A 22,835-nucleotide genomic window follows, 5' to 3' on the forward strand; every position below is an offset into this window, starting at 1 on the left:
GCAAACACCACACTGCGCATGGACGGGGAAACTCCTTGGGCGCCCTATAAAGGGGCACTTTGAGTTCACCTTGCGTCGATGGCGGATATATTAGACACCATTGACGAATGAGTTTCTGAGACCCCTCCCACCCGCGTCTTGACATGTAGATCATACCCGTAGATCGCCACTGCAAAACGAAAATAAAACTCGTCGATTGTCGATCATCGCTAAGGCCCTCAACTCAGAAATGACAAGCTGTTCTTGAGGCTTTAGTGTTCTCTACATCTAAAAATTGGTTTTCATCCACAATTTTAAAAGGACGGCCCATTCAATGAAATCGGCAACGGCTCGTATTATTATACGACGACTTATCCCATCTCAGCTAATTTTCAGGTCTACTGATTGCTGTAGCCAGTTGAAAAATTTCCCCATTAGAGATATACTGATGATTCTATTATACAAGAATGTGATGACGCTACTGAAAGCTTACTTGTTCTCGTTTTTTCCCTCCTCGGCAAGCTGTTCAACCTCCTTCTTTCTCTTCTTCAACACTTCCTGAATCTCTTCAAAAGTCTCCTTGGCGATGCGCTCCGCCTCACTACCCTTCTTCTCCGCAACGCTCTGTAGTGATTGCAACTGCGGAAGAATATTGGAACCGCCGGGAATTGCCTGCAGCCACTTGTCCAGATTACCGAACCCGCTGCTCTTCGCTTGGTCGACCTTCTCCTTAACATACTTCTCGACATCGTCCGTCTTTCCCGAAGAAGCGCTCTCTTTGACGAGATTCCACAGCTCCTGGAAATTTCCCTTCTTCAAAGCATCGGCATTGTCTTCTACCAAGGACTTCACCTTCGGGTTCTTATCCAGAAATTGCTGTGACTCTTCGAAACCCTTCTGCCATGCTTCGTCACCAAGCTTTTGGAATTTGTCTTTCTTTTCATCGATCAGTTTTTTGATCTCCGCAACCGAGTCAATGCTAGCCCCGCGCTTCACAATGTCGGTGACTTGCTCCCAGGTCTTGTTCGCTTCCTCCTTGGCGCGTGGCCCGTAGGCATCACCCATCTTCTTGAGCTGGTCAAAGCTGCCGCCAACCTTCTCCTTCAATTGGGGATGATTGTTCAAGATATCCTCACCAACATCGCCGGCTAGATCGAAGAGTCGGTTAAGATGTTTTTGCAAAACGTGGAATGCCTCGAAAGCCGTCTCGGTATCAAAGTCGCCTTTTTTTGAGACATCCTTCAACTCGTTGTATGCATCTTTGACCACTTCGTCAAATTCATTTGCGTGATTGTCCCTGATGCGGTCCAGGTCTTTGAAAGCAGTGTCGACGTAGCCGCGAGCGCCAGGGATAAAGACAGCATAGCCATTGGCTGTATTTTTCAACCACGAATACGCCTGGTTGGGTTCGGGTGCCGCCTCAGAGAGCTTTTGCTTAAGTTGCTCGACATACACCTTGGCTTGCTTGTTGGTGTCAACGAGCGCTTTAGTGCCAGAGAAATAGTACACTAAGTAGCCCGAAATGAAAGCAACGGTGCCACCAGCGACACCACCAACTAGAGCGGGGCTGCTACCAGACGAGGCGGATCCGGATGCGGTGGATTGAAAGCGAGAGTTGAGAAAACGAGTATTGTACTGGCGGGGAAAGCGCGGTCCTATGGCGCGTACGGCCGACCTAGAAGTTTGTCCGAGCATAATGAATACTGTTGCGATGGAACCCGAGAAAAGGAAATAAAACTCGAAGATCGAGCTAAAGTAGGAAAATGAAGTGAGTCGTTCGTGGCATCTACAGGGGCGACCAGGTTCCTCTAAATACCGTAGCTAGTCTCTTCAAAAGCTGGATGGTCGAAACAAGGCACTCAGTGGTTCTTCACTACGCCTAAAAGGGTAAGTTGGACAAGCTCGATCAAGGGTCATGTCGTCATAGTGACATCATTTTGATCTTAACGGGAACACCCGAATCTTGGCCGCCGTTGCGGAGAAGATCAGACAGAACCGGCAACCTCTATGGTTCGTCTTGAAACGCAGCTTATGCAAAAATTAAATAGTTCATGGCTTAGGAGAGCCTCATGGTGGCCGTGCATCGTTTTTGAACCTGCGACAGAAGTTGTGTGACCATCAGACCTACGCTTAGGAATAGAAAGCAGATGAAGTTTCTAGGTTGTCACTAGTCCACTCAGAGCGGGACTCTGCAATTGTAAATACTGGCTTGGGATTTTTCACGATTTTGGTCTGCAATCTACTCCCTAGATTAGATTTCCTGAAGAATATGCAGGTGAATATACTGCCACGAAAGATTTAATCGGCTATCAGCCAATTTGATTTTTGTTATTTACAATGTCTGAACACATCAAACTTGAGAACGGTCATGTTGGACTGTGCCCTTCACCTTCGCGGTCTCCGTTTCTCCCTCTCCTTTCTGAGACTTTCCTGGCTCGTTGACATACGGGTTTGAGGTGTCTGTGTTAGAAAGGCCTTCCTGTTTGAATGAAATACTTCCAGGTCCACCTTGCCCTCCCCTTGAACGAGGCTATATATGCATTAGTGGCTTAAATTGGCAGCTAGCCCCAAAGAATCATGATTGAGACTTACCTGGTCGTAATCACGTGCGGGTTGATTGCCCTCTGCACCTTCTTTGGATGTCGGTGCTTGGGATCTCTGCCAAAGAAAATATGATATTGGGATAACAACGATCGATAGCTTTAGCCTATTACACAACACTCATGTTAGTTTTATCGATGGGCGAGAATGAAGGGAAGATTGCCTGACCAATTGTTGGAGGAAGCACTGCTTCCCTGTCCGCCAGCGCCAGTGGCATAGTTCATCCGATAAGGCATTCGCGGCAACGGCTTTCCTCTCGTAGCTCCAGCCAAGGAATGCTTCATTGTGGCTGCTCGCGTTGTCGTAGATCGAATGCAGTTCATGGTATCGGTATCTAAATGTTGATAGACAATTTTGGAAATTGAAATTAAGACAGCGGCCAAATAAATGAATTGGGAGAGGTAAGCTTGCTTGTTACATCATTTTGCCTCATACACTTGATCAAGGAAGGAGGCGAACTTCGATCCGCAGATCTCCGACGTCACATACCTAGAATCAATTGACAGGGTAAATTCAATGACTTTCTTGATCAATGATCTTTGATTTATGAAAAACCTGTAAGGTGACCTGCTAACTGGGTTGAGGGGTTGGTCTGTCTAGCTTTTCTGGAAGCTGTATGCAGGGACGGCCGGATGGATTCGGTAATCGCACGGTCGCGCGTTTACTTTTCAACTGTTTACTTTTCAACAGTTGCCAGAGCGACCGACAAGAGCAGTAATAGTTTTCTGAAAAGCCGGTTGATCGCCAGGCCTAATCGCACCATTCCAAACCTGCTGGTTTGCAACTCCTTCACTTCGGCCTAAGATTCCGCCAATGAGAAGCCCATGCCCACAATGTCACCGGAAAGTGCATTATTGATCTACATAATTAAATGGTTTAACGAGCTAACTAATACACCAAAACAATCTATTGTAGAGATTGTCAACGGGCCTCTCTGGTTGATCTGTCTGGATTAATTAGCTTACCTCTACTCCGTAGTGGATAAGGCTACCTGGTCCCTGCTAAATTCCTTCAAAATCTTTTCTCCATCATCGGTTTGCTTTTCCCGCTCTTGGCAATACAGTCTAGGGACGCGTGCTTTTCAATTGCCAATGGTCGCAATTACGATGTCCACCCATTCAGTGCCCCACAAATTGCCAACCACCGGGAAATTTGCTCGATGATTTAGCATATAACCGCGTGCAAAACCAGCTTCACCATCGAAGATTGGGGTTTCCGGATCGGATGTTCTCAACAAGAGGATAACGAGGGTGTTTTGCCGTTAAGTAGTGAACAACTCTATAATTAAATATGAGAAAAATGTAGTGCAGAAAGTTGTCTAGAGACAATATAGACAACTTACCAATAGTCACTGGATGGCAGTGCATACAGCGATGACTAGAACCGCTCAGTACCAAGGTACTATTTGAGTGAGGGACGCACCCACCAGTATAGCAATACCGGGCGAGATATTACTTCTCTTTTCATGAGTACAAATGGCGGTTTAGCTGTAATAGTCTTCTCGTGTGTCAAGATTATTACTATAGTGTCTGCTTCATACAGTTAAAAATAAAAAAAATAAAAACACAGTGCCGACAAAACAACAAAAAATATGAGATCCCACAAAAACATTAAACAGCGAGCCCTGGCAAGTCCACAGGTGATGTGTTTGAAGCCATCCGTACTATTTATTGGTCCAATCCCATTAGAATCCCCCATGAGAGATAGAAAACATCAGCAATCAGATCAATAGATGATTGAACCTTCGTTTCCATATCCTCAATTCTTTACAGGAAAACCATAACACCAATAGCCGTAAGTAGAGCAAAGGTGGGCTGGACGTTTGAGGCGGCACCGGTGAAGAGGACGCCAGAGCCAGAAGAGCCAGCCTGACCAGAGGAACCAGCTTGACCGGAAGAGCCAGCCTCACCGGAAGAGCTAGTCTCACCGGAAGAGCTAGCCTCACCGGAAGATCCAGCCTCACCAGAAGAGCCAGCCTGACCAGAGGAACCAGCTTGACCGGAAGAGCCAGCCTTACCGGAAGATCCAGCCTCACCAGCCTCACCAGAAGAAGTACTGTTGCTGCCAGTAGTGCATTCAGTGGACAGTCGGCCGTTCTTAGCCCCAATCTGTGAGAATAAGAATTGCAGGTTAGCAAGGTGTAAATGGAACGTTGAACAGCGAAGGAGTAAAAAAGGAAAGGTATAGACCGGGCGATGAAAGCGTGAAGTGGGCTTGGTTTTTTGTCAACTTACCTCGATAACTGCAGGACCAGCGAGGACGGTATCGTCGGAGACCTTGTCTTTGCTTGAAGTAAGGACGAGGTAGCTCTGTCCGGCAATTCCGGTAGGGATTTTAACTGAATAGCCACCATCCTTAGGAGTGACAGGGACCCAAACTGGACCAGTGACGGTAATGAAAGCAGCATAGACGGGCCCGCTAGCGGTAAATCCGGGACCAGTGGCAAGGGAAACCTCTGAACCAGCCAGGATTGTACCTTCAGAGGTAGCTGTCAGAGAGGGGAAAGCCTTGACGGGCAGCGTCGGGTTGGTGCTAGGGCAAGACGCAATGAAAGGAGACGCAATGGTGTAGACTTCATCGAAGTCAAGAGGGTTGTCAAATGGCTGGGCAAAAGGAACTTCTCCTGCAACAGCACGGAGATAAGAGCTGTGCCGGGCTTCGACGGTGAGGATAGAACCAGCATCAGTGAGGTACTCCTTGTTCATAATGGATGCAGCGGCTCCGAGGTAGGCGCTAACACCGACTCCCTCGAGAATGTTGGCCACCGTGATAAAGCTGTTTACACCGGTGACTGGGAAGTCATAGGTGCAAGCAGCGACGGCAGAAGCACCCGCAGCTGTTCAGATGTCAGCTTTAGCTACCTTCAAGCCATCTAACAAACAAAAAATACCTTCAAGAGCGCTAGTCAAAAAGCTAACGTGCGTTTTCTCATCAGAAGCAACCGTCCTAAGGTTGTCGTAGAAGGGATCAGCATATCCGGCGTTAACGAAGTCATCCCGGGTAAAGTTCTTGAGACCCTCTGCATAGAAAGTTGCCTCGAGGTGTTCGAGGGTCAAAGCATAGTTCAGGATCTCGGCATCGGTGACAGCACGCTTGACCACAGGGTTAGCCTGGGCAATGCTAGTAGCGACTGCAAGGGCAAGATAAAAAGATTTCATGTTGAGAGTTGATGACCTCAATGAAGGAGGATTGGAAAAAGTAATGAATAATACGGGGATAATCGAAACAAAGGATGAGGCTGGGACAGAAGATGGAACTTGAAAGGTTTTATATATCCTAACACCGACGACAATGGAAAAGCGATATCATGCATTTCATGGCTAAGCTCAATACCCCACGACTGCTTGCATGCCGGGATCCATTCCCAGACGGACTGAAAACATATTCGTTCTTGCATTCTGGGCATTATGTCTGCATCTAACTTCTCCACTTTTTTCTCCGCAAAGAGTGTATACCAAAAATGATGCGTAAAATGCATATAGCATCTATGTAAAAGAAATGCCGGAAACAGTTTTCAGCCGGTTAGCAAAACCTATGTCAACGGGCGCTGATTGGCCCCCGGTATGCTTAGTCAGCAGGACATGTGCCGTTAACGTTACCGTATTCCCAAGTAAGATATCTGACAGGTCGTTCCCGTCTAGATTCCTCTCTCCCGCATGACTCTCCATTTGCTCTTGGTTTGCTCTTTGTTTGCCCTTTCCTCTTCCAGAACCGGTGGGTCTTTCCACTTTGGCAACATATACAATCGACTTATTGCTGGTGTCTCATCGCAAGTTGTGTTTGTGGTATTTGGTTTATCAACGATGATTCGCGATCGTGCTGTCGGGCACAAGGTATTGCTTTCTTCATAATAACCGTATGCGTTAACTGACCTGTCTACGTAGCTGATAGCGTAAATTATCTAAAAAGTGACCAATTTCATAAATATCCTAAGTACCAAGAACAAGCCTCCGGTATATATGGAGCTCGGGTATGTCTTCTAATAAAATCGAGCGGATCCGCGCAATGTGGGTCTCAAGCCAACCTTCGAAGTTTCATTGCCGAAATTGGAAATTGGTGAAGCATTCCATAGACACTGCCCTATAAAATTTTATTACAAAAGAGGATTATTTTACGAAATAGGATCTTTCTTTCAACATTCCGCTTTTAGGGGTTTTCCATATTCAACGGCTCAACTGGTTGGTCTCCTGCTAAGTCAAAATTTACGAGAGCGAACACAAGAGTGAGATGCGGGAGCCATGGTAACATTGAGGTCCTTCAGGAAGCCCTATGTAGGTACAATAGACGAGAGGCGGTGGCGGTTTTAATGGATAAAATAGCAAAAGAAACGATGGGCAAAAAGTCAACAATAGAATTGCAAGAAATTTTGCGTCAATCGGATGGCTAGCCAAATTAATATTAATAAAACCCCGGAGATTTACGATTACTACAAACCTTACTGGGTAATCTTGTGTCAAAATTTACATTTACATAAAAAAAACAACATTCATTGATTTCACTTTATTTAGATCTTGAAGAGCTTGAGATATACAAGTGGTTCACTCCCTAGTCTGAGATGAACCTTCCCTTTCGCAATATAGGGAAGGGCCTCTCCGACATTGCATCCGTAGCAATATGCCCAATCAATGACTATCATTCCATGATCGTCGCCTTAGATTTATTGCCTTCCGTTGGAAGACAAAATTTACCGAGCCCGGGCTGAGAGACCTGATTTTGAGCTAGGGGTAAGGTTTGACTTTCGCCTGCTTAGCTGGGAGCAGCATCAGGTTTGCTATCTGGCAAGGCATAACGACGCCTCATTGCCCCGGAAGCGTGGGTAATATCTTTGGCATGAACCAAGAAGAGGACACTGATATAGTCACGCGAGTTTGCAGTCAACTCGATATGCGCGCGCTGAGGCCTAATATTAGGCTAGAATAAGCCGGTTCCGGTTCTGTATTTGAAGATATTCTGTATGCCTTTTTAGGCCGGAAACATAACAAGGGACTTTAATAGAACCTACGTTTGGGATCGACATTTGCCATCCAAAAATGTATTATGATCTAGACTTGCGAAAGCGTGCGTACCAGATGAAAGAATGCCAAATCCGAATCTCAAGTGAGATTTGGACGTCGAAGTAGGTGCTCAGATCCTACTGTCGCATGCTAATGTCCGGAAGGTCAGAGGGTTTGTAATGAAAGCGTGAAACTTCCGAGATGGATGCAGCAGAGTCGAGCCGGCTCAACGACATTGCTGTAAAATATTACGGCCGCTTCTAACTGGTCTCCACCAAACCTTGCGTAGGCACTCGCGGATTTCTACATCACGGCATAGCAGAGCAGATTGGGACCTATCTTCTAATTTTTCTGTCAAGAGCTAGCTGAATGCTTTAATTAACGGCAAATTTTCAGCCATTATCATATAACACAGCAACAATTCAAGTGCTTTTTGGTCCTCATCGCTTTAAAACATCACCGTTAGATCTCTGCCAGATGATTTCTGATAAATTCTGGCGTCTAAAAACAGTGCACGTAGGCAGAGGCCCACAGTCCCCGCAAGGTGTCATTGGCACGGGGGTCCCGAGCGGGCAGGGGCGCTCCCCGCATACCAACTATGCGGCGGAACCAATCGGGCATATCTATAGACGAGCGGGAGCGAGACCAAACGCGAATACGAACGGGGTGTCCGGGTTCGATTCGAATTCCTATCGAGCATCCGCATTTTTCGTAACGGCCAATCAATAAACAATGGAGATGGTGCCCTGTCTAACGGTTTCGGGGGAATGTCGATACCGTGTCAACTGGATGCATAGCCGGTTCTCGGATAGTCCTGAGAGAGCACCTCACGCAGGGATAGATCGATAAAAATATGCAATCAATTTAATTTGCGGTCATATGCTCGGGAGAAGGCCCCTGGCCTCTTACTGAGAATAGTCTCTCATGGTCTATATTTTACTGTTGTATAATGATAATACACAACGACGTAGAGAACAATTCTGCCATGAAACTGTCCGAAGGGGGTGTCATGCAAGGCTAGCATCAGAGATCATAGGAAGAATGAGGGCGGCATGGACAGAGACAGGTAGAATACAGTGATGGGATAGTCCCTGAAAGCCCTCGAAATCAACAACTGTTCTTTGTCATCCATATCTTGACTTTTCACTCTTCAGTGATGAGCCCGTCGCACCCAAGGCTTTCAATGGTCACGCGTAGCTGTTGAAAGCTCAGTTAACACATGAAGATGTTTCGTGTGCGCAGACATGATAAGTCTTCTTGTGCGTAAGAGCCCAGGAAGAACGCGCATTAATCAATACAAGGCTCTCCGCTCACACTTGCAGGCTCCGATACCGAACTCCCATCCGTTTACATCGACTGAGTTATTGCGTGCATTGCTGCGAGTAGAGATAAATTATGCACCGAAAGAGCTCACAAAGTAAATCGCCCTTCGGGAGCGACGAGACCCTCGCTTACCCGGGGTGGAACCAGAGCCATCGCCCTTCAGCCCGGACACCAGCACTCGCAATGACTTCAACGGCATCACAAACTCCAAACACCACCGCAGAGGCACTGCCAGTGATCGGACAGGCACGAGGGAGGATGCAATATCCATGGACGCAAGATCGCACAGTTTGGAATACTCCGATCTTGGAAAAGAGAATACGCCAGACGGTGAAGTGATCGCTGCGACCTCGGGGTGCAGTCCGCCCTCGAGGGCCTTCGAGTTACCTCATTGTCCTTTGAAATCACTCTCGCCGTTGCTAACTACCAGCTGCGCTCACAAATTGGCCAAACCCGGGCGTCTCGTCTGGCCTGCTTTCTGATCGCAGTCACATATATCGATCCGGAAACCTATAGCCTGACATGAACGCATTGTGAAAATCATCAACAGGCACTAAAAATAACCTATAGGCTAGGTGCGACCGCTGTGCCGCATACCCTTTCCCTCGGTCCTTTTCCTCGGTCCAGTCTCTTCTGAAAAGCTTCGATGTCACATGGGGCTATGTCGAGTCCATGGTACCTATGAAGCGTTGGCGGTGAACTCACATGCCGCCCTTTACGATTCGTAGCTGCATCAAGTATTCTATCGTAGAGTTGGCCCTTCGCTCTTCACATATGCTCTCTTGGTCATCAGGTTATCAGCGCCATCCTTGTTGTCGTGAGCGCTTACTGTGTTCACTATATGTAGCTGACCAAATGGCCAGTGAGGATAAGCCGAAATGGGGGTTCGAACCATGTCTCCGAAGGCCTACCATAAGCATGATTCTAGTATTATAATGGCTGCGAATTACAATCGCTGTAGCAGTTAGCAAGGAAGGGCTCGACGAGATCCTGGCTGCCATCCATGCAGTTCCTATGATATACTCTCTTTGGTCTCCCCCCGATCATCTAGTTTACGTGCTTTAGCAAATACGCAACGGTGATTGCTGAACAAGACCATCAAAGGCAACGGGGAGATTGAAGTGCAGCAAATCCACATGCGGAACTACTGGGCTTTATCCATCTTCCCAGTGGTCTCTTGGCTCCTCATGAATGTAGCACTGATGGGTTTGGATGGAATGGGCAACCCTTCTTAATTCGGAACCTCACTCAGCCATCCCCATCCGGAGGTCCTGATTTTGGGAATCACTATGAGTTAATTTGCATTATGACGTGCATTTGCCGCATTCAAAGGCACTAATGCATCACAGGAGCTTACAAGAGCATTTTCGTTTCGTGTAAACACTAGATATTTCGTACGGAGAACGTTGCCTACCAACTTACTCCAAGGAAACATCGAGAAAATCGCAGGTCAGTCAGGAACGACATCTCCAAAGCGACTTCCGGATCAGGTGCTATTTTTCTCCACGTGATCCAACAGGATCAGAATCTGCCGATCTCACAAATTGTCACGGCCTTTACGAGACAGACTTCTTGCTATCTGGCGTATGGTATGCCTTTGGTGGTACAGTAAACGTTCAATTTGGCACACCGGAATAGGATGCTTTGCGAGGGACCCCTGTCGGCACTTAGGTCGAATATATTAAACAAGAGGGGCGGCAGGTGAGTTGCCCACGTGGCCTAGCACGGAGTCAGGAAGAGTCATTCATGTGAGCTTTGACATTAGTTTCAAAGAGGCTATGGCATTTATCGGGTATTGGACCTATTTTGGTTAGACATTTTCTTAGCCCGTGATATTTCTGGTTAGGCTTAGATCTCCTCAAGGCAATGCCTGTCTTAAGAATAAGAAGCCCGACGGGTCAAGTCAAGAATTAGTCCATCTCCAGCAGCATAGACATTACTTCTCACGTAGCTCCGGTAACATCAACATTACATCCCTCTATCCGCTAGTTACTTCGTACAGTGCAACAAACCGGCAATTAGTAGCGGTTTGCACCAGAGCGTCACGCGCCGAGACTCGCAAAACCTCCCTTCACCGGCCTCGGCCTCCCGACAGCATTGGCCAACCCCGACCCATCTCCGAGAGGAACCCGAGGGAAAATCCATTGCTATGCCTTCCGAGCTCCCTTAGCCTGTGTGATGAGAACCGGGTAATACCCCAGAGAACGGGAGTCCATTTTACCCCATCCGCAAAAGCCGATATGTAACCCACTTGGAAGACAAACCCGTTCTCCCGGGCCCCGGCATGTCCTTGAGCTCCGCCCGAAGCCGAATTGTCTGAGAGTCAAGCCATCCGGAAGAGGCGTGGGTGGCGGGCTGGGGCGAATGCGTGTTTATCAGGCTAAATTGGTAGTACTTATCCGGGGTTATGTGGGGACGGGTTTGAGATCAGACGTGTTTTGGGTCTTGTCTGTGATTTGCGGGTTGGCTACGGTTTTTGTCCTGTGAGCGTTGAGTTGATTTGAGGGGCTAATCAGATTTGGGCCTAGAGTTGGGTCCAGAGTTAGGTCTGGTGGTCAACCGTGGTTTGGTGGTCGAGCTGGGTTGGAAGGTTGGAAGGTAGAGGCGTAAGTGTGGGAAAGCGCGGGGTCTGACCCCGGGATTGTGGAGATGTGGGTGGCGGGTAGTCCCATTGCAGTCACCCTTGGATTCTTCATGCTGACATGGTCTGACCGGGTGAATCAACTTCTGCCATGATCATTAGATTCAAGATTCATAAAAGTGTACTTTATGGCTTATAGTTTGCCGCCAAGCCACGGCGTCAACCAAGCTTAAGCCTACGCCGCCGGCAGCGCCCATGCCGATTTACCCGGCATTACTCACGGCGTCGGGTAAATGCCACCATACAGGGGCCTTCTAGGTCCATGGCGGAGCCGATCCGGCTAACACGATGACCGTGGAGACATTCGACGTGAGTGGCCGAGACTACGCCTGGCCGGCCCCCATGGGGATAAAGGCCAAAGGGCCGGGGAAAATACCCCGAACGTTGGGCTGATCCGAGCTGATAAAAAGGAGCGACGATCCGCTGCACTTTCAGTCGTAACGAATCCTAAATTTTTCTTTCATCATGGCTCCTCATGTAGCTGGTGAGACGATCGTGTCGGCCAAGCGTGCCGAGCTGGCCGGCAAAGGCGGTACCCGTGGCTTGATCAGTAACAAGAAGACTTTTCTCATTGCGCTTTTCGCGTCGCTAGGTGGTTTAGTTTATGGATGTGAGTTAACTCGAAGATGAGGTTGCGACATGAACTGACAGGACAAGATAACCAGGGAATGTTCGCGCAGGTCTTGACCATGCACTCTTTCCAAGATGCCGTACGTCCACCGGGATCCTCTTCCGTGCTGTCACTAATATAACTAGACAAACGGTTATGCCGCGACTACGGGTATTAAGCAGGGAATGCTGACATCCGTTCTGGAGCTCGGTGCCTGGGTCGGAACCCTTATTAACGGATATCTCGCCGATAGACTCGGTCGTCGCCTGACTGTCCTGGTCGCCGTTGTGGTGTTCTGCGTGGGTGTAATTGTGCAGGCTTGCACAATAAACCAGGATTATATCTTCGCTGGTCGATTCGTCACCGGTCTCGGTGTTGGTAATTTGTCCATGATCGTGCCGCTTTACAATGCAGAATTGGCACCGCCGGAGATTCGTGGTTCGCTGGTTGCTGTGCAGCAGTTGGCCATTACTTTCGGTATCATGGTTAGCTTCTGGGTGAGTTCTTTCCTTTCCGGCGCATGTGCTGTTCTAACGGATCAAGATTGGCTATGGAACGAACTACATCGGTGGCACTGGAGCTACTCAGTCCGACGCTGCCTGGCTCGTCCCTGTCTGCATCCAACTGCTACCCGCTCTTGTTTTGGCCGCTGGAATGATGCTCTTCATGCCGCAGTCACCTCGTCACCTTATGAACACCGGTCGCGAAGAGGAATGTCTACATACACTAGCTCGTCTTCGCGGTGCTTCTGTCGAGGATCTCCTGGTTCGCATTGAGTTCCTGGAGATCAAGAGTCTGCACATGTTTGAAGTCGAGACTGCGGCCGAGAAGTATCCTCATCTCCAGGATGGATCTTTCAAGAGTAACTTTAAGATTGGATGCCTCGATTATCTGTCGCTGATCACGAACAAGTCGCTTTTCAAGCGCACCAGTGTTGCTGTATGGACCCCCCTCACTCTATAAGATTGGGATAGTTGCTAACTGTTCTAGTGCATGATCATGGTCTTCCAGCAGTGGAACGGTATCAACGCCATCAACTACTACGCGTGAGTCCGACCCAAGCCTATCTCAGAGTAACACTAACATTGCAAAGTCCCTTCATCTTCAAGAATATGGATTTGCCCGGAAACACCACCACCCTGCTCGCAACCGGAGTGGTCGGCATTGTGGAGTTCCTCTTCACTATCCCGGCCGTACTCTGGGTTGACCAGATCGGTCGTAAGAAGATCCTGATCGCGGGTGCTGCCGGCATGGCGACTTGCCACTTCATCGTCGCCGGTATCATTGGTTCTTACGAAGGCCAGTTCAAGGATCACCGTGCGGCCGGTTGGACTGGTATCGTGTTTGTATGGATCTTTGTGATCAACTTTGCCTACTCCTGGGGCCCCGTCGCGTGGATTGTAACCTCCGAGGTCTTCCCTCTCAGCATGCGTGCCAAGGGTGTTAGTATCGGTGGTAGCAGTAACTGGGTGAGTTCATCGATCCTCGATCGTCCCGTCATTCCTAATCCTTGTCTAGTTGAACAACTTCGCCGTCGCTACGGCTACATCCCCATTCATCTCAAAGTCCGCCTACGGAACATTCATCTTCTTCGGCTGTATCACCGTCATCGGCATCTTGTACGTCATTTTCATGGTCCCGGAGACCAAGGGCCGTACCCTGGAAGAAATGGATGAGTTGTTTGGAACAGCCGGCGTGGCCGCAGCCGACGCCGAACGCAAGCACCGCATCGAGAGTGAGCTCGGCCTCCTCGAGCTGGTCGGTGTGGAAACGCCCAGTGAGAAGAAGTTTGACGGAGTGCAGAGTGAAGAGCATGTGGAGACCAAGCTGCAGTGAGCAAGGAGATACAATACCCTATACCTGATTCTTGTTAATACCACTTGTACGCGGGGGATCGACACCCAAAATTCAATGATCTTCATTCCTCCCCATGTGGCTCGTAACTCTTCTTGGTGGTATTCTGCAGCATCAGTCGGTGTGTATGCGATCCGTCACACAATATGATGGATCATTCCAGAAATAGTCACACAAGGCGCAGTGGGCCCGATCCCCACAAGCGCCCCCATAACTGGTTTCGGGTCTCGGACTGAGACCAGTCACAACGCTCCGTCGTCGTCCTGTCTTACTCTGAACCATCACATAAATTAGTTCACTTCCCGACTCACTTTCTTCCTTCACTCTCCCCAACTTCCTCATCTCACATCTATCACCCACTTCAAACCTCACCCCTCAAAATGGACATATCCTCCACCACCACCACCGCCACGGACACTGCCACTGCCGCGGCGACCGCTACCGCTACCGTGTGTGGCTCAACCGTTTACCAAATCCCGGTAATCGACGCAGCCTGTGGCGCAAAAGTGAGCGGCAACATGTCCTCCGTCTTCGACACCTGCTGCAAAGGCGACAGCCCCGTTAAATACGATAACGACTGCGGCATCTACTGCCTCGCCCAAGAGTAGACCGTCCAGGAGCTTTCCGACTGCCTCATGAGCAAGTCCAATAACTATCGGGATGTTTTCTGTGAGGGCAAGCAGAATGCTACTGCTACTGCTGCCGTTACAACTACCAAGTCCACTGGCACGAGCACTTCGACCTCCAGCGGGAAGACTTCAACTTCGACTCATAATGCGGCTGTCCCGAATGCGCCTCTTTCGATGGGTGGGGTGGGTGTGATTGCGATGCTGTTCTGCTCTGCGCTGATGGGTGTCTTTGCTTAAACGGCAGCCTTGAAACCTTAACAAACTCTATGATTGGTGGAATGCCAATGCGGGGCATATTGATCTACTTTATTTTTACCTTTGCTGTCTGGCAGATCCTTTAATCAGTTCATGGCCTTTGCTTCGAGCTGTTTCTTTTCTTTTTCATGTACAGGTATCACTAGCAATATACATCTTAATTTTCAACCTACATTTTCGTCTCGACCGTGCTTTCTCCCTGTGAATCATAGACACCACCACTGGCGAATTAAGTCCTCCCTGCATTCTTCGGACAATTTCTTTAGTGACGACGCGATCCCCGAACAGGTAATTTTCCGTTGTACGTTTTTGCTTGCATGTTCAACCCCGCCGGGTCGGGCCTGGTGAGGCGGGCGGGATATAAATCTCAGTGTAGCCTTCCATACGGATAGGTTGCACGATCAGAGATGTTTTTTGCTTGGTTTCTTCTTCAGGCTCTGCCGTTGGCTCATGCCGGTAGTCTGCGATCCAGACTCGACAATGGAGTTACAAAGACGCCGCCGATGGGGTATTTGATCTCATTTCCCTGAAACAGAAATGTACTAACCTTGGAAATCCTTGCAGCTGGAATACATACAACTATTACTCGTGCAGCCCCAACGAATCAATTGTCCACTCCAACGCGAAAGCCCTCGTCGACCTGGGCCTCGCGGATCTGGGATACCGCTATGTCACAACCGACTGCGGCTGGACAGTCGCCGATAGACTGCCCGATGGCTCGCTAACGTGGAACGAAACACTCTTCCCGTCCGGGTTCCCCGCTCTGGGCGAGTACATCCATGACCTGGGTCTGCTGTTCGGAGTCTACGAAGACGCGGGCATTCGTACATGCCAAGTTAATATCGAACAGGCGGGAAGTCTCTGTATGTTACACAGATCTGTGCTTGGCGACGCGTGCTAATCGAAACAGACCACGAGGAGCACGATGCGACCACTTTTGCCGAGTGGAATATTGATGCTCTCAAATGTACCGTCCGCATTCTTGCATTTTCAGATCGGTATTAATTAATTGACATTTTTAGACGATAACTGCTTCTCCAATGCAGCGGCCGGGTATCCGGACGCCGATTATACCCCGAGTACATCCCCCCGCTTCCGCTACGCCAATATGACCAATGCATTGGGTCAACACAGAGCAGTCCTCTTCCAAATCTGCGAATGGGGCGTCGATTTCCCCGCCCGCTGGGCCCCATCTCTCGGACAGACATGGCGTATCGGGAATGATATCATCCCCGCCTGGCGAGCGATCTTCAGGACACTGAACCAGGCTGTACCGAATACTGCCTTTGCAGGACCGAGCCAATGGCCTGATCTTGACATGTTGGAGATTGGTACGAATGCTTTGACCACCGTGGAGGAGCAGACGCATTTTAGTATGTGGGCTATTTTGAAGAGTCCACTCACTATTGGAGGTGCGTTGAAGGATGAGTTCACCAGTATTAGTGAGGCTTCACTTGGGGTTTTGAGGAATAAGGATGTTATTGGGTTCAATCAGGATGCGCTTGGTGTTAGTGCGAACTTGAGGCGCAGGTGGTCGGAAGAGGGGTATGAGGTTTGGAGTGGACCGCTGGAGAACGGGAGGATGGTTGCGGCTTTGATTAATTGGGATGACGAGGACAGGAAATTGACGTTGGACTTGCCCGTTGTTGGGGTTCAGTTTGCGGGTATGGTTAAGGATGTGTGGGCTGGTAAGGTTGCTGAGAATGTTCGGACGGGTTATACGTCGACTGTTTCTGCTCATGGAGTCATGCTTCTGGAGCTAAGCAGTACGATCCAAGCTGGAGTGTACTCGGCTGATCTCTTCGCAACGAAGAACGGGTATGTTTTTTTCGTCACGTACTTTCCCCCACTTGTCTCTCTTACCTACCTTGTGGAGTCTCTTCTCATTCCCTCGCTCAATCGTCTGCCACAGGAACAAGCTGTCATTCAAGCAAATCTACGCCAATACGACGAGTGCCAACTACACTGTTTCTATTGTCTTCTCCCACACTTCAGCATCGGCTACCGAAATTACGCTTCAACCTTCCACCAGCCAAACAGCTCGGACGATTCAAGTACCCGCTTCACGCCAAACCGTACAATCAAGCGTATCTTTGATCGCAGGATCCGCAAACGAAATCCTGTTCACCTCCTCCATTCCAATCAAATCAAATCAATCCAAATCCACTCTCCCATGGGGACATATTACGCCGCCCCCGAATTCTCCCTCTCGGGATCAGCGTCCCTGACGAAGTGTGGCGACGGGTTCTGCAAGCCCGTTGGCTCGAAGATCGGCTACTTGAACGCAAGCAACCTCCAACGATTGCTATCCCAGCCAGCGTACCATGTCTTGATGCCTCAAACGCGAAGTCCAAATACCTGGAAATTGACTATATCAACAACGACATTGCATTCTCGACTTCATGGGGATGGGGCTCCAACTCCAGAAATCTGACCATATCCCTCAACGACAGAGAACCTGTTCGCCTGGAGGTTCCTCTTTCAGGTCGTCATAGTGAGCTCTTCGGACCTGGACTCGGCTGGTGGGATACTGCAACTCTGGGATTGCTTGTAGGTGGGTGGAAGAATGGTAACAACGTCGTCGTCCTTGGCAATTATGACTCCACAGATGTGAGCCAGACTTATGCTCCTGATATTGTTGGAGTTCGTGTCTTCGATTAGATGCTAGTCAAGCTGCTCGATCGTGAAGACCGTGGAAACGGGTTGCCGGAATATGTCAGATCTTAAACCACCCCTGTAGATTTTCTGCTAGGAAATATTAGTTGTTGATAGTCATGAATCGAATATCACCGCAATTGAATTTCTTACTCGCTGTATTCTATGATGGTTGACAAATGATGAGACTAAATTCCGAACAGTGGAACTGGGAGGGCTCGGAGGAAAGTAGTGCGCGGTAAGTTCGAGATTTTTGATCACTGGACAAATATATATTTCAAGTCAAGCACCACATCTGAGCCCAAATCATTTAATTCGGACTTCTCTCATCACCAAGCCAAACATGATACAACAGCTTCCCAGCATCTACTTGCCTGACCGCCGAGTGCCTCCCCCCGGACTTATATTTCCAACTATTCTCCCACGCTGCGCCAAGTCTATCGACGCTTACCCGCGTGTCCCAGCCCGTTTGTTGCTGAATCTCTCGCAGAATACGGACGCACGCATTCCGCTCCGGCTCTACCACGAGACACTGACCTGCAAGTGTAAGGAGTTGGACGGCATTCGCCCATGCGATGGAGCATTGGTTTGCCAGCGAGTTGCCGACAATCTGGCGTGCGTACATCTGTGCTTGGCAAGTCAGGTCAGGGCTGGAGAGCACTGAGAGGCGACTCGTTTGCGAGCAAGGCGTGCAAATGGTGAGAATGAGAAATGCAGTATGCAGCATCTGCCACGCGGCGGACACGGGACCATTCAAGTAACGCACGGCCTGGAAGGGATTATCCTCTCCATTCGGAGGTAGAATACTGAGTGGTGAGCACACGGCTGGCGCTTGGCTCTGATGGCGCACTAGCTCAGCTTCAAGCTCCTTCCATCTGGCAGCGTGAAGTCGCACAGAGAGTTCGTCGATGCCATCAGGAGTGCGACTCCAGAGATCGTGAACCATCCCGAGAAGAAAAACGACCATTTTTTGCCATGATTCGAGTGTCCATGTGGCAGGATCAGGGAATACACCCCCAGGGATCCATTCTTTAGGTTCTAATGCTACTGGCTTGCCGGCAGAGAGAGAGGCAAGGATAATCATCCTGCAGTAGATCCAGAATGACTGTAGATGAAGATTCAAATTAGCGAACATAATCACAGCATGATGAACGGGACGTACAGCCTGTGCCAACCCGCCACTCGCCCCATGCCAACCATGCATCTTGAGAAGATCTCCCGTCCCCTTGAGGTGCAGGCCCCAATCCGTGGCCTTGCTCTCGACCATCTCGCAGTGAGCTACAAGTAAACAACTTGCAAATACCGCAGGGTCTGGCCCGCTATCTTGGAGCCGCTTGGATAGCAGATGGATAGCCGCGTTGTAGTATTTTAAAGCCTGCTCATGACTAAGTTGCTGTTGGTCATTGACGAGGGAGTACTGGCGGGCTGCAACCGCGACACAGGCTAACAGGACAAGCTTGTCGTTTAGAGCGAGCTGCGGCACGACTGTCGAGAAATATCGCGGTGCATCGTCGAACATGTCGAAGCGCGGGCCGATGAAGTCGACGTATCGCCAGAGGAAAAAGGCGTCAGTGGGATCCGTGATGGGAGCAGCATGGCCGGATAGTGCAACCCGTGGTGATGGATGCTGGTCTAATGAGACGCTCGAGGCCTCGTCGCTCTCGTCGCTCGCTCTTACGACCTGGTATAGACCGGAGACCTCTTGTGTTTCATCCACAAAGGTCGCTGGTACTCAAAAGGCGTTAGACCGATAGTTGTTTCTCGCGTTGAGAGCCACCGTCGGGTGAGTATTGCTAACCTGGACCTTTTACTGTCTTTGAGGAGACAAAGTCCTCTAACAGGCCGGGTGCTTTGAACTCCAGCGCGGTAAACATAACCCCTTGAAGAAGAGAACACTCAATGCGTCGTCGCTTGCATAAAGCACAAGGCCGCGATTGATCACACTTGACGTGGCTTTTGCGACATTGCTCGCAGGCTTGACATCAAACGTCAGCGTCCCGGTTATGAAAGATAATGGTATCTCATGCTTCAATGCCTACCTAGCTTTGATCTCGAGCCAGGCCCTCGCACGTGTTTTGATAATACTTCCCGAAAGGGTGGCATTGCCGAGAGCTGATGGCGTATTTCTGCGTATTTGAGTGTGTCATATATTATTATGAGAATTAATCAAACCAGTCGTTGCCTCAAAATACTGCATGTTTTCTTGGAAGATAGTATCGAACAGCATGCGCGGACCAGTTTTGGTAACCTGGTCCGTGAGAAAGAAAAAAGGTTGCGTTAGTCCGAAGGCATGAGAAGTCTAGAGTTCCCGCCGGCTCCCAACCCCGCCGCCTCCCCGCCGGCTATACCTAACTTGGATTTAGATTCAAATGGATCGAGAACAGCGACAGAGCTTACAAATCACCGCACCTTGCCAATTTTGCATTCAACACGAAATATAAATAAATGCTCCTCTTCTGTACGTAGAGTAGTGGGAATCTCTTGATTCGACTGGAATGTGTATGTGTATACTAGGCTATTTGCGTGATGCCTAGGTGAGCATGCCTTTCTACCATTCGGATAAATATTTAAACACCTTGCATTTAGCATCGTCATTATCAACTTTGTTTATGAATCCACTCTCTTTTCTCTCTTTTTTTGCTTGACAGAATTTGCTCTGTCTATTCTCTTTTGTTCGTTTTAGTCGTGTTTTTGAGATGTAACCGATCCACGGAAAATGATCACTACTGCCTGGAGCTGCGGCCGTTCCTTTCGACCATCTCAATCCTTGACTGTATACAGCTGCTTCTGTCCATTGGAGTGATTTCGGTATAAATGGTCTCCGTTTATTTGGTCCTTGTATTTCTTTTTCTTTTCTTATGACTGCTTTTCCTGAAACCATCTTGCAAACTGAAAACCCGTGTTAAGAGGTAGCCACTCCTCATTGCCTTCAACATGGGAAAATTGCTCTTAATCTGCCATCTTTGCATCGTCCTCTAGTACTTCAGTGATACTGGTATCCTCAGAAAGCCCAAGGATCCTCCGAGCCTCGTCAATTGGTATATTGTATGGCATCGTCTTTTCTTTTTTGACCGGGTCACCACCCGCAGCGAAGATGACATCCTGGAAGTCAAAATATTAGCCTACTGGGTTTCTTCATGGAATGCCAAGGACAATTTTCGCCCCTTGGCCTTCAATTGTACTCACAATCTCCTCGAGACTTCTCTTTCTGGTTTCAACCAGGAAAAAGTAGATGATGGGTACGAAGCAGGCATTCAGGATGGCAAAAATGATGTACTAGACACACGTTAGTTTGACCACGGATCACAATGCACAAAGAATCGGACTTGCCGTCTTCCAGCCGATATTCTGGAAAGCGGGTGGGATGATCATGACCACCACAAAACAGAACAACCAGTTGGCAGCGCTTGCCATAGCATTAGCCTGCGCGCGGCATCGCAGGGGTGCAATCTCGGCGCTGTACAAAAACGGTCCTCCAACCCAGGCGAGACCGAAGAAGGTATTGAAGAGAAACAGGAATCCAGCAGCGGTTAGTCGGCAGGTGCGCGAATCGGTGCTTCGAAGCCCAGCGATGACGGCAAAACAGCAGGACATGCCAATCGTAGTCGACAGGAAAGCCCGACGACGCCCGAGGCCTTCAATGAGCAATACCGATAGAAGCGAGCATAGGGCATACTCCAAACCGCCCATGGCAGCGATGAGGTGTGATGTGCTGGCGTCGAGACCGAACGACTCTTGAAGAATTTTGTTGGCGTACGTCGAGACCAAGTTAATTCCAGATAATTGCTGTGCCGCTTGCATGAAGACTCCAATGGCAACACGATGGAACGTCTTGGTCTTTCCCATGTCCAGCATTTCCCTGTATGAGAACGGAGCGAGTTCAATCTGTGCTTCGAATGAGGCGATGATTGCCTCGCGCTCAAACACTAGATCTGGGTGGGTATCAGGCAGGCCGCGAAGCTTCGACAGGTTGTATGTGCCCTACAAACACGTACTGTCAGCAAGGCGATTTCACCGACCAGAAAGGCGAGGGTACGACAATCAAAAAACGAAACACACCTCTTGAATCATGCCGTGTTTAATCAGCCAACGGGGAGACTCAGGAAGAAAATTGATAAATATGAAGACGATAAAGGCCGGGATGAGCTGGATGCCCACTGGTGTACGCCATTGCGCTTGGCCCTTTACAAAGAAGAAGCCGTAACCAACAAGCTGACCACAAGCAACGCCGAATGTCTGTAAACCACCCTCAATCATGACTAGATCAAGTCAGTCATCTAGTTCTCGAATATGAAAAAGTGTGGAGGATTACTGCTCACCCCAACGCCCGCGACTATGCGCCTTCGCACACTCGGACTGCCATGATGGTACCGTGGCGACCTGTAAGCCGAGGCCGATGCCGCTGATAACGCGACCCAATACCAGCTGAGATATAGCCCAGGCACTGGTCTGTAGCGTGCCGCCAACCAGCATAAAAAGCATGCCAAACCAGACAGTCAGACGACGACCGAGGCGGTCGCCGAGGTCCAAGCAGGCGAGGGCACCGAAAAGAGCACCGAGTTCAAAAGAGGCGATCACGATGCCCTGGACATTTGCGTTGTTCATCTCGGGGAAGACAGCTATGAAAGACTTCTCGGTAATGAGGCCGCCCTGTATTTGTTTTTAGACTGCGCATATTATGTGAGAAAGCTAAACAAGAGGCAGCATACCATGATGCTCATGTCGTAGCCGAAAAGCCAAAATGCACATGTCGCAACGCCGGCAACGAGGATGTTGAGCTTCAGACCCGATGCGCCCATGTGGGTTGTGTATTTCGTTAATGGGAAGATGGCCATCGTTGCGAAATTGAAAGCGAAAGTGGTCTGGATATTATTTTGGTTAGATGTAAATTAGATGGACTCGGACTTAATGCATCTCCCATAGCAGCAGCCTGAGCGTCCTGATTCGAACGTGAATTTATAAGTTTTGCAGAATAGGATTTGATGAGGCATCGTAAACCGCAAGCCAAGGTCGGGGATTTAAGACTACATTTATCAGGAAGGTATCCAGCTCCGATAGCCTTTCACAAGGCCAAGAATGTGGGGGTGGAAAGGATTTGCAGAGAAATTGCTCAAGAGGGTTGGATTTTGCGGAAGGCAGTCATCGCCGAGAGTAGATCACCGTCATTGGTGTGGGGAAGCAAATCCCGATGCAAGGCACGTACCCTATGCATCGGAGCCAACTGCCTTCCGGAGACGATCCTCGTAGTTGGTGATCCACACCTGACCCCCCGCGGTTCGGGTATGTCTCCGCAC

General features: G+C 49.2%; 8 protein-coding genes across 8 annotated transcripts; 4 read left to right on the forward strand and 4 right to left on the reverse strand.

Annotated features, from left to right (window-relative positions):
- Positions 1–468: 468 nt before the first annotated feature.
- N7498_007685 (uncharacterized protein) lies at positions 469–1,674 on the reverse strand (the record flags this gene model as incomplete). The annotated part of the gene is made up of 1 exon (XM_058454747.1): positions 469–1,674. The coding sequence occupies one exon, from the start codon at positions 1,672–1,674 to the stop codon at positions 469–471; it is 1,206 nt and encodes a 401-aa protein (XP_058306996.1).
- Positions 1,675–4,346: 2,672 nt separating this feature from the next.
- Positions 4,347–5,738, reverse strand: N7498_007686 (ferritin-like domain-containing protein; the record flags this gene model as incomplete). Its single annotated transcript, XM_058454748.1, has 3 exons — positions 4,347–4,688; positions 4,815–5,416; positions 5,471–5,738. 3 exons carry the CDS (start codon positions 5,736–5,738, stop codon positions 4,347–4,349), a joined length of 1,212 nt encoding a protein of 403 aa, XP_058306997.1.
- A 6,265-nt stretch (positions 5,739–12,003) lies between these two features.
- Positions 12,004–13,984, forward strand: N7498_007687 (uncharacterized protein; the record flags this gene model as incomplete). The annotated part of the gene is made up of 7 exons (XM_058454749.1): positions 12,004–12,148; positions 12,196–12,248; positions 12,295–12,645; positions 12,692–13,087; positions 13,139–13,194; positions 13,242–13,617; positions 13,667–13,984. 7 exons carry the CDS (start codon positions 12,004–12,006, stop codon positions 13,982–13,984), a joined length of 1,695 nt encoding a protein of 564 aa, XP_058306998.1.
- A 398-nt stretch (positions 13,985–14,382) lies between these two features.
- Positions 14,383–14,610, forward strand: N7498_007688 (uncharacterized protein; the record flags this gene model as incomplete). The annotated part of the gene is made up of 1 exon (XM_058454750.1): positions 14,383–14,610. One exon carries the CDS (start codon positions 14,383–14,385, stop codon positions 14,608–14,610), a length of 228 nt encoding a protein of 75 aa, XP_058306999.1.
- Positions 14,611–14,637: 27 nt separating this feature from the next.
- On the forward strand, positions 14,638–14,868 carry N7498_007689 (uncharacterized protein; the record flags this gene model as incomplete). The annotated part of the gene is made up of 1 exon (XM_058454751.1): positions 14,638–14,868. One exon carries the CDS (start codon positions 14,638–14,640, stop codon positions 14,866–14,868), a length of 231 nt encoding a protein of 76 aa, XP_058307000.1.
- A 521-nt stretch (positions 14,869–15,389) lies between these two features.
- On the forward strand, positions 15,390–17,547 carry N7498_007690 (uncharacterized protein; the record flags this gene model as incomplete). Its single annotated transcript, XM_058454752.1, has 5 exons — positions 15,390–15,394; positions 15,451–15,749; positions 15,797–15,853; positions 15,909–16,704; positions 17,106–17,547. The coding sequence occupies 5 exons, from the start codon at positions 15,390–15,392 to the stop codon at positions 17,545–17,547; spliced, it is 1,599 nt and encodes a 532-aa protein (XP_058307001.1).
- A 3-nt stretch (positions 17,548–17,550) lies between these two features.
- N7498_007691 (uncharacterized protein) lies at positions 17,551–19,415 on the reverse strand (the record flags this gene model as incomplete). Its single annotated transcript, XM_058454753.1, has 4 exons — positions 17,551–17,634; positions 17,993–18,646; positions 18,704–19,266; positions 19,340–19,415. 4 exons carry the CDS (start codon positions 19,413–19,415, stop codon positions 17,551–17,553), a joined length of 1,377 nt encoding a protein of 458 aa, XP_058307002.1.
- A 1,075-nt stretch (positions 19,416–20,490) lies between these two features.
- Positions 20,491–22,376, reverse strand: N7498_007692 (putative MFS monosaccharide transporter; the record flags this gene model as incomplete). Its single annotated transcript, XM_058454754.1, has 6 exons — positions 20,491–20,643; positions 20,728–20,817; positions 20,872–21,522; positions 21,601–21,800; positions 21,861–22,191; positions 22,251–22,376. The coding sequence occupies 6 exons, from the start codon at positions 22,374–22,376 to the stop codon at positions 20,491–20,493; spliced, it is 1,551 nt and encodes a 516-aa protein (XP_058307003.1).
- Positions 22,377–22,835: the final 459 nt, after the last annotated feature.

The sequence above is a fragment of the Penicillium cinerascens genome (genome assembly GCF_028974065.1).
Source record: "Penicillium cinerascens strain IBT 15544 chromosome Unknown contig_9_segment0_segment0, whole genome shotgun sequence".
NCBI classification, from domain to species: domain Eukaryota; kingdom Fungi; phylum Ascomycota; class Eurotiomycetes; order Eurotiales; family Aspergillaceae; genus Penicillium; species Penicillium cinerascens.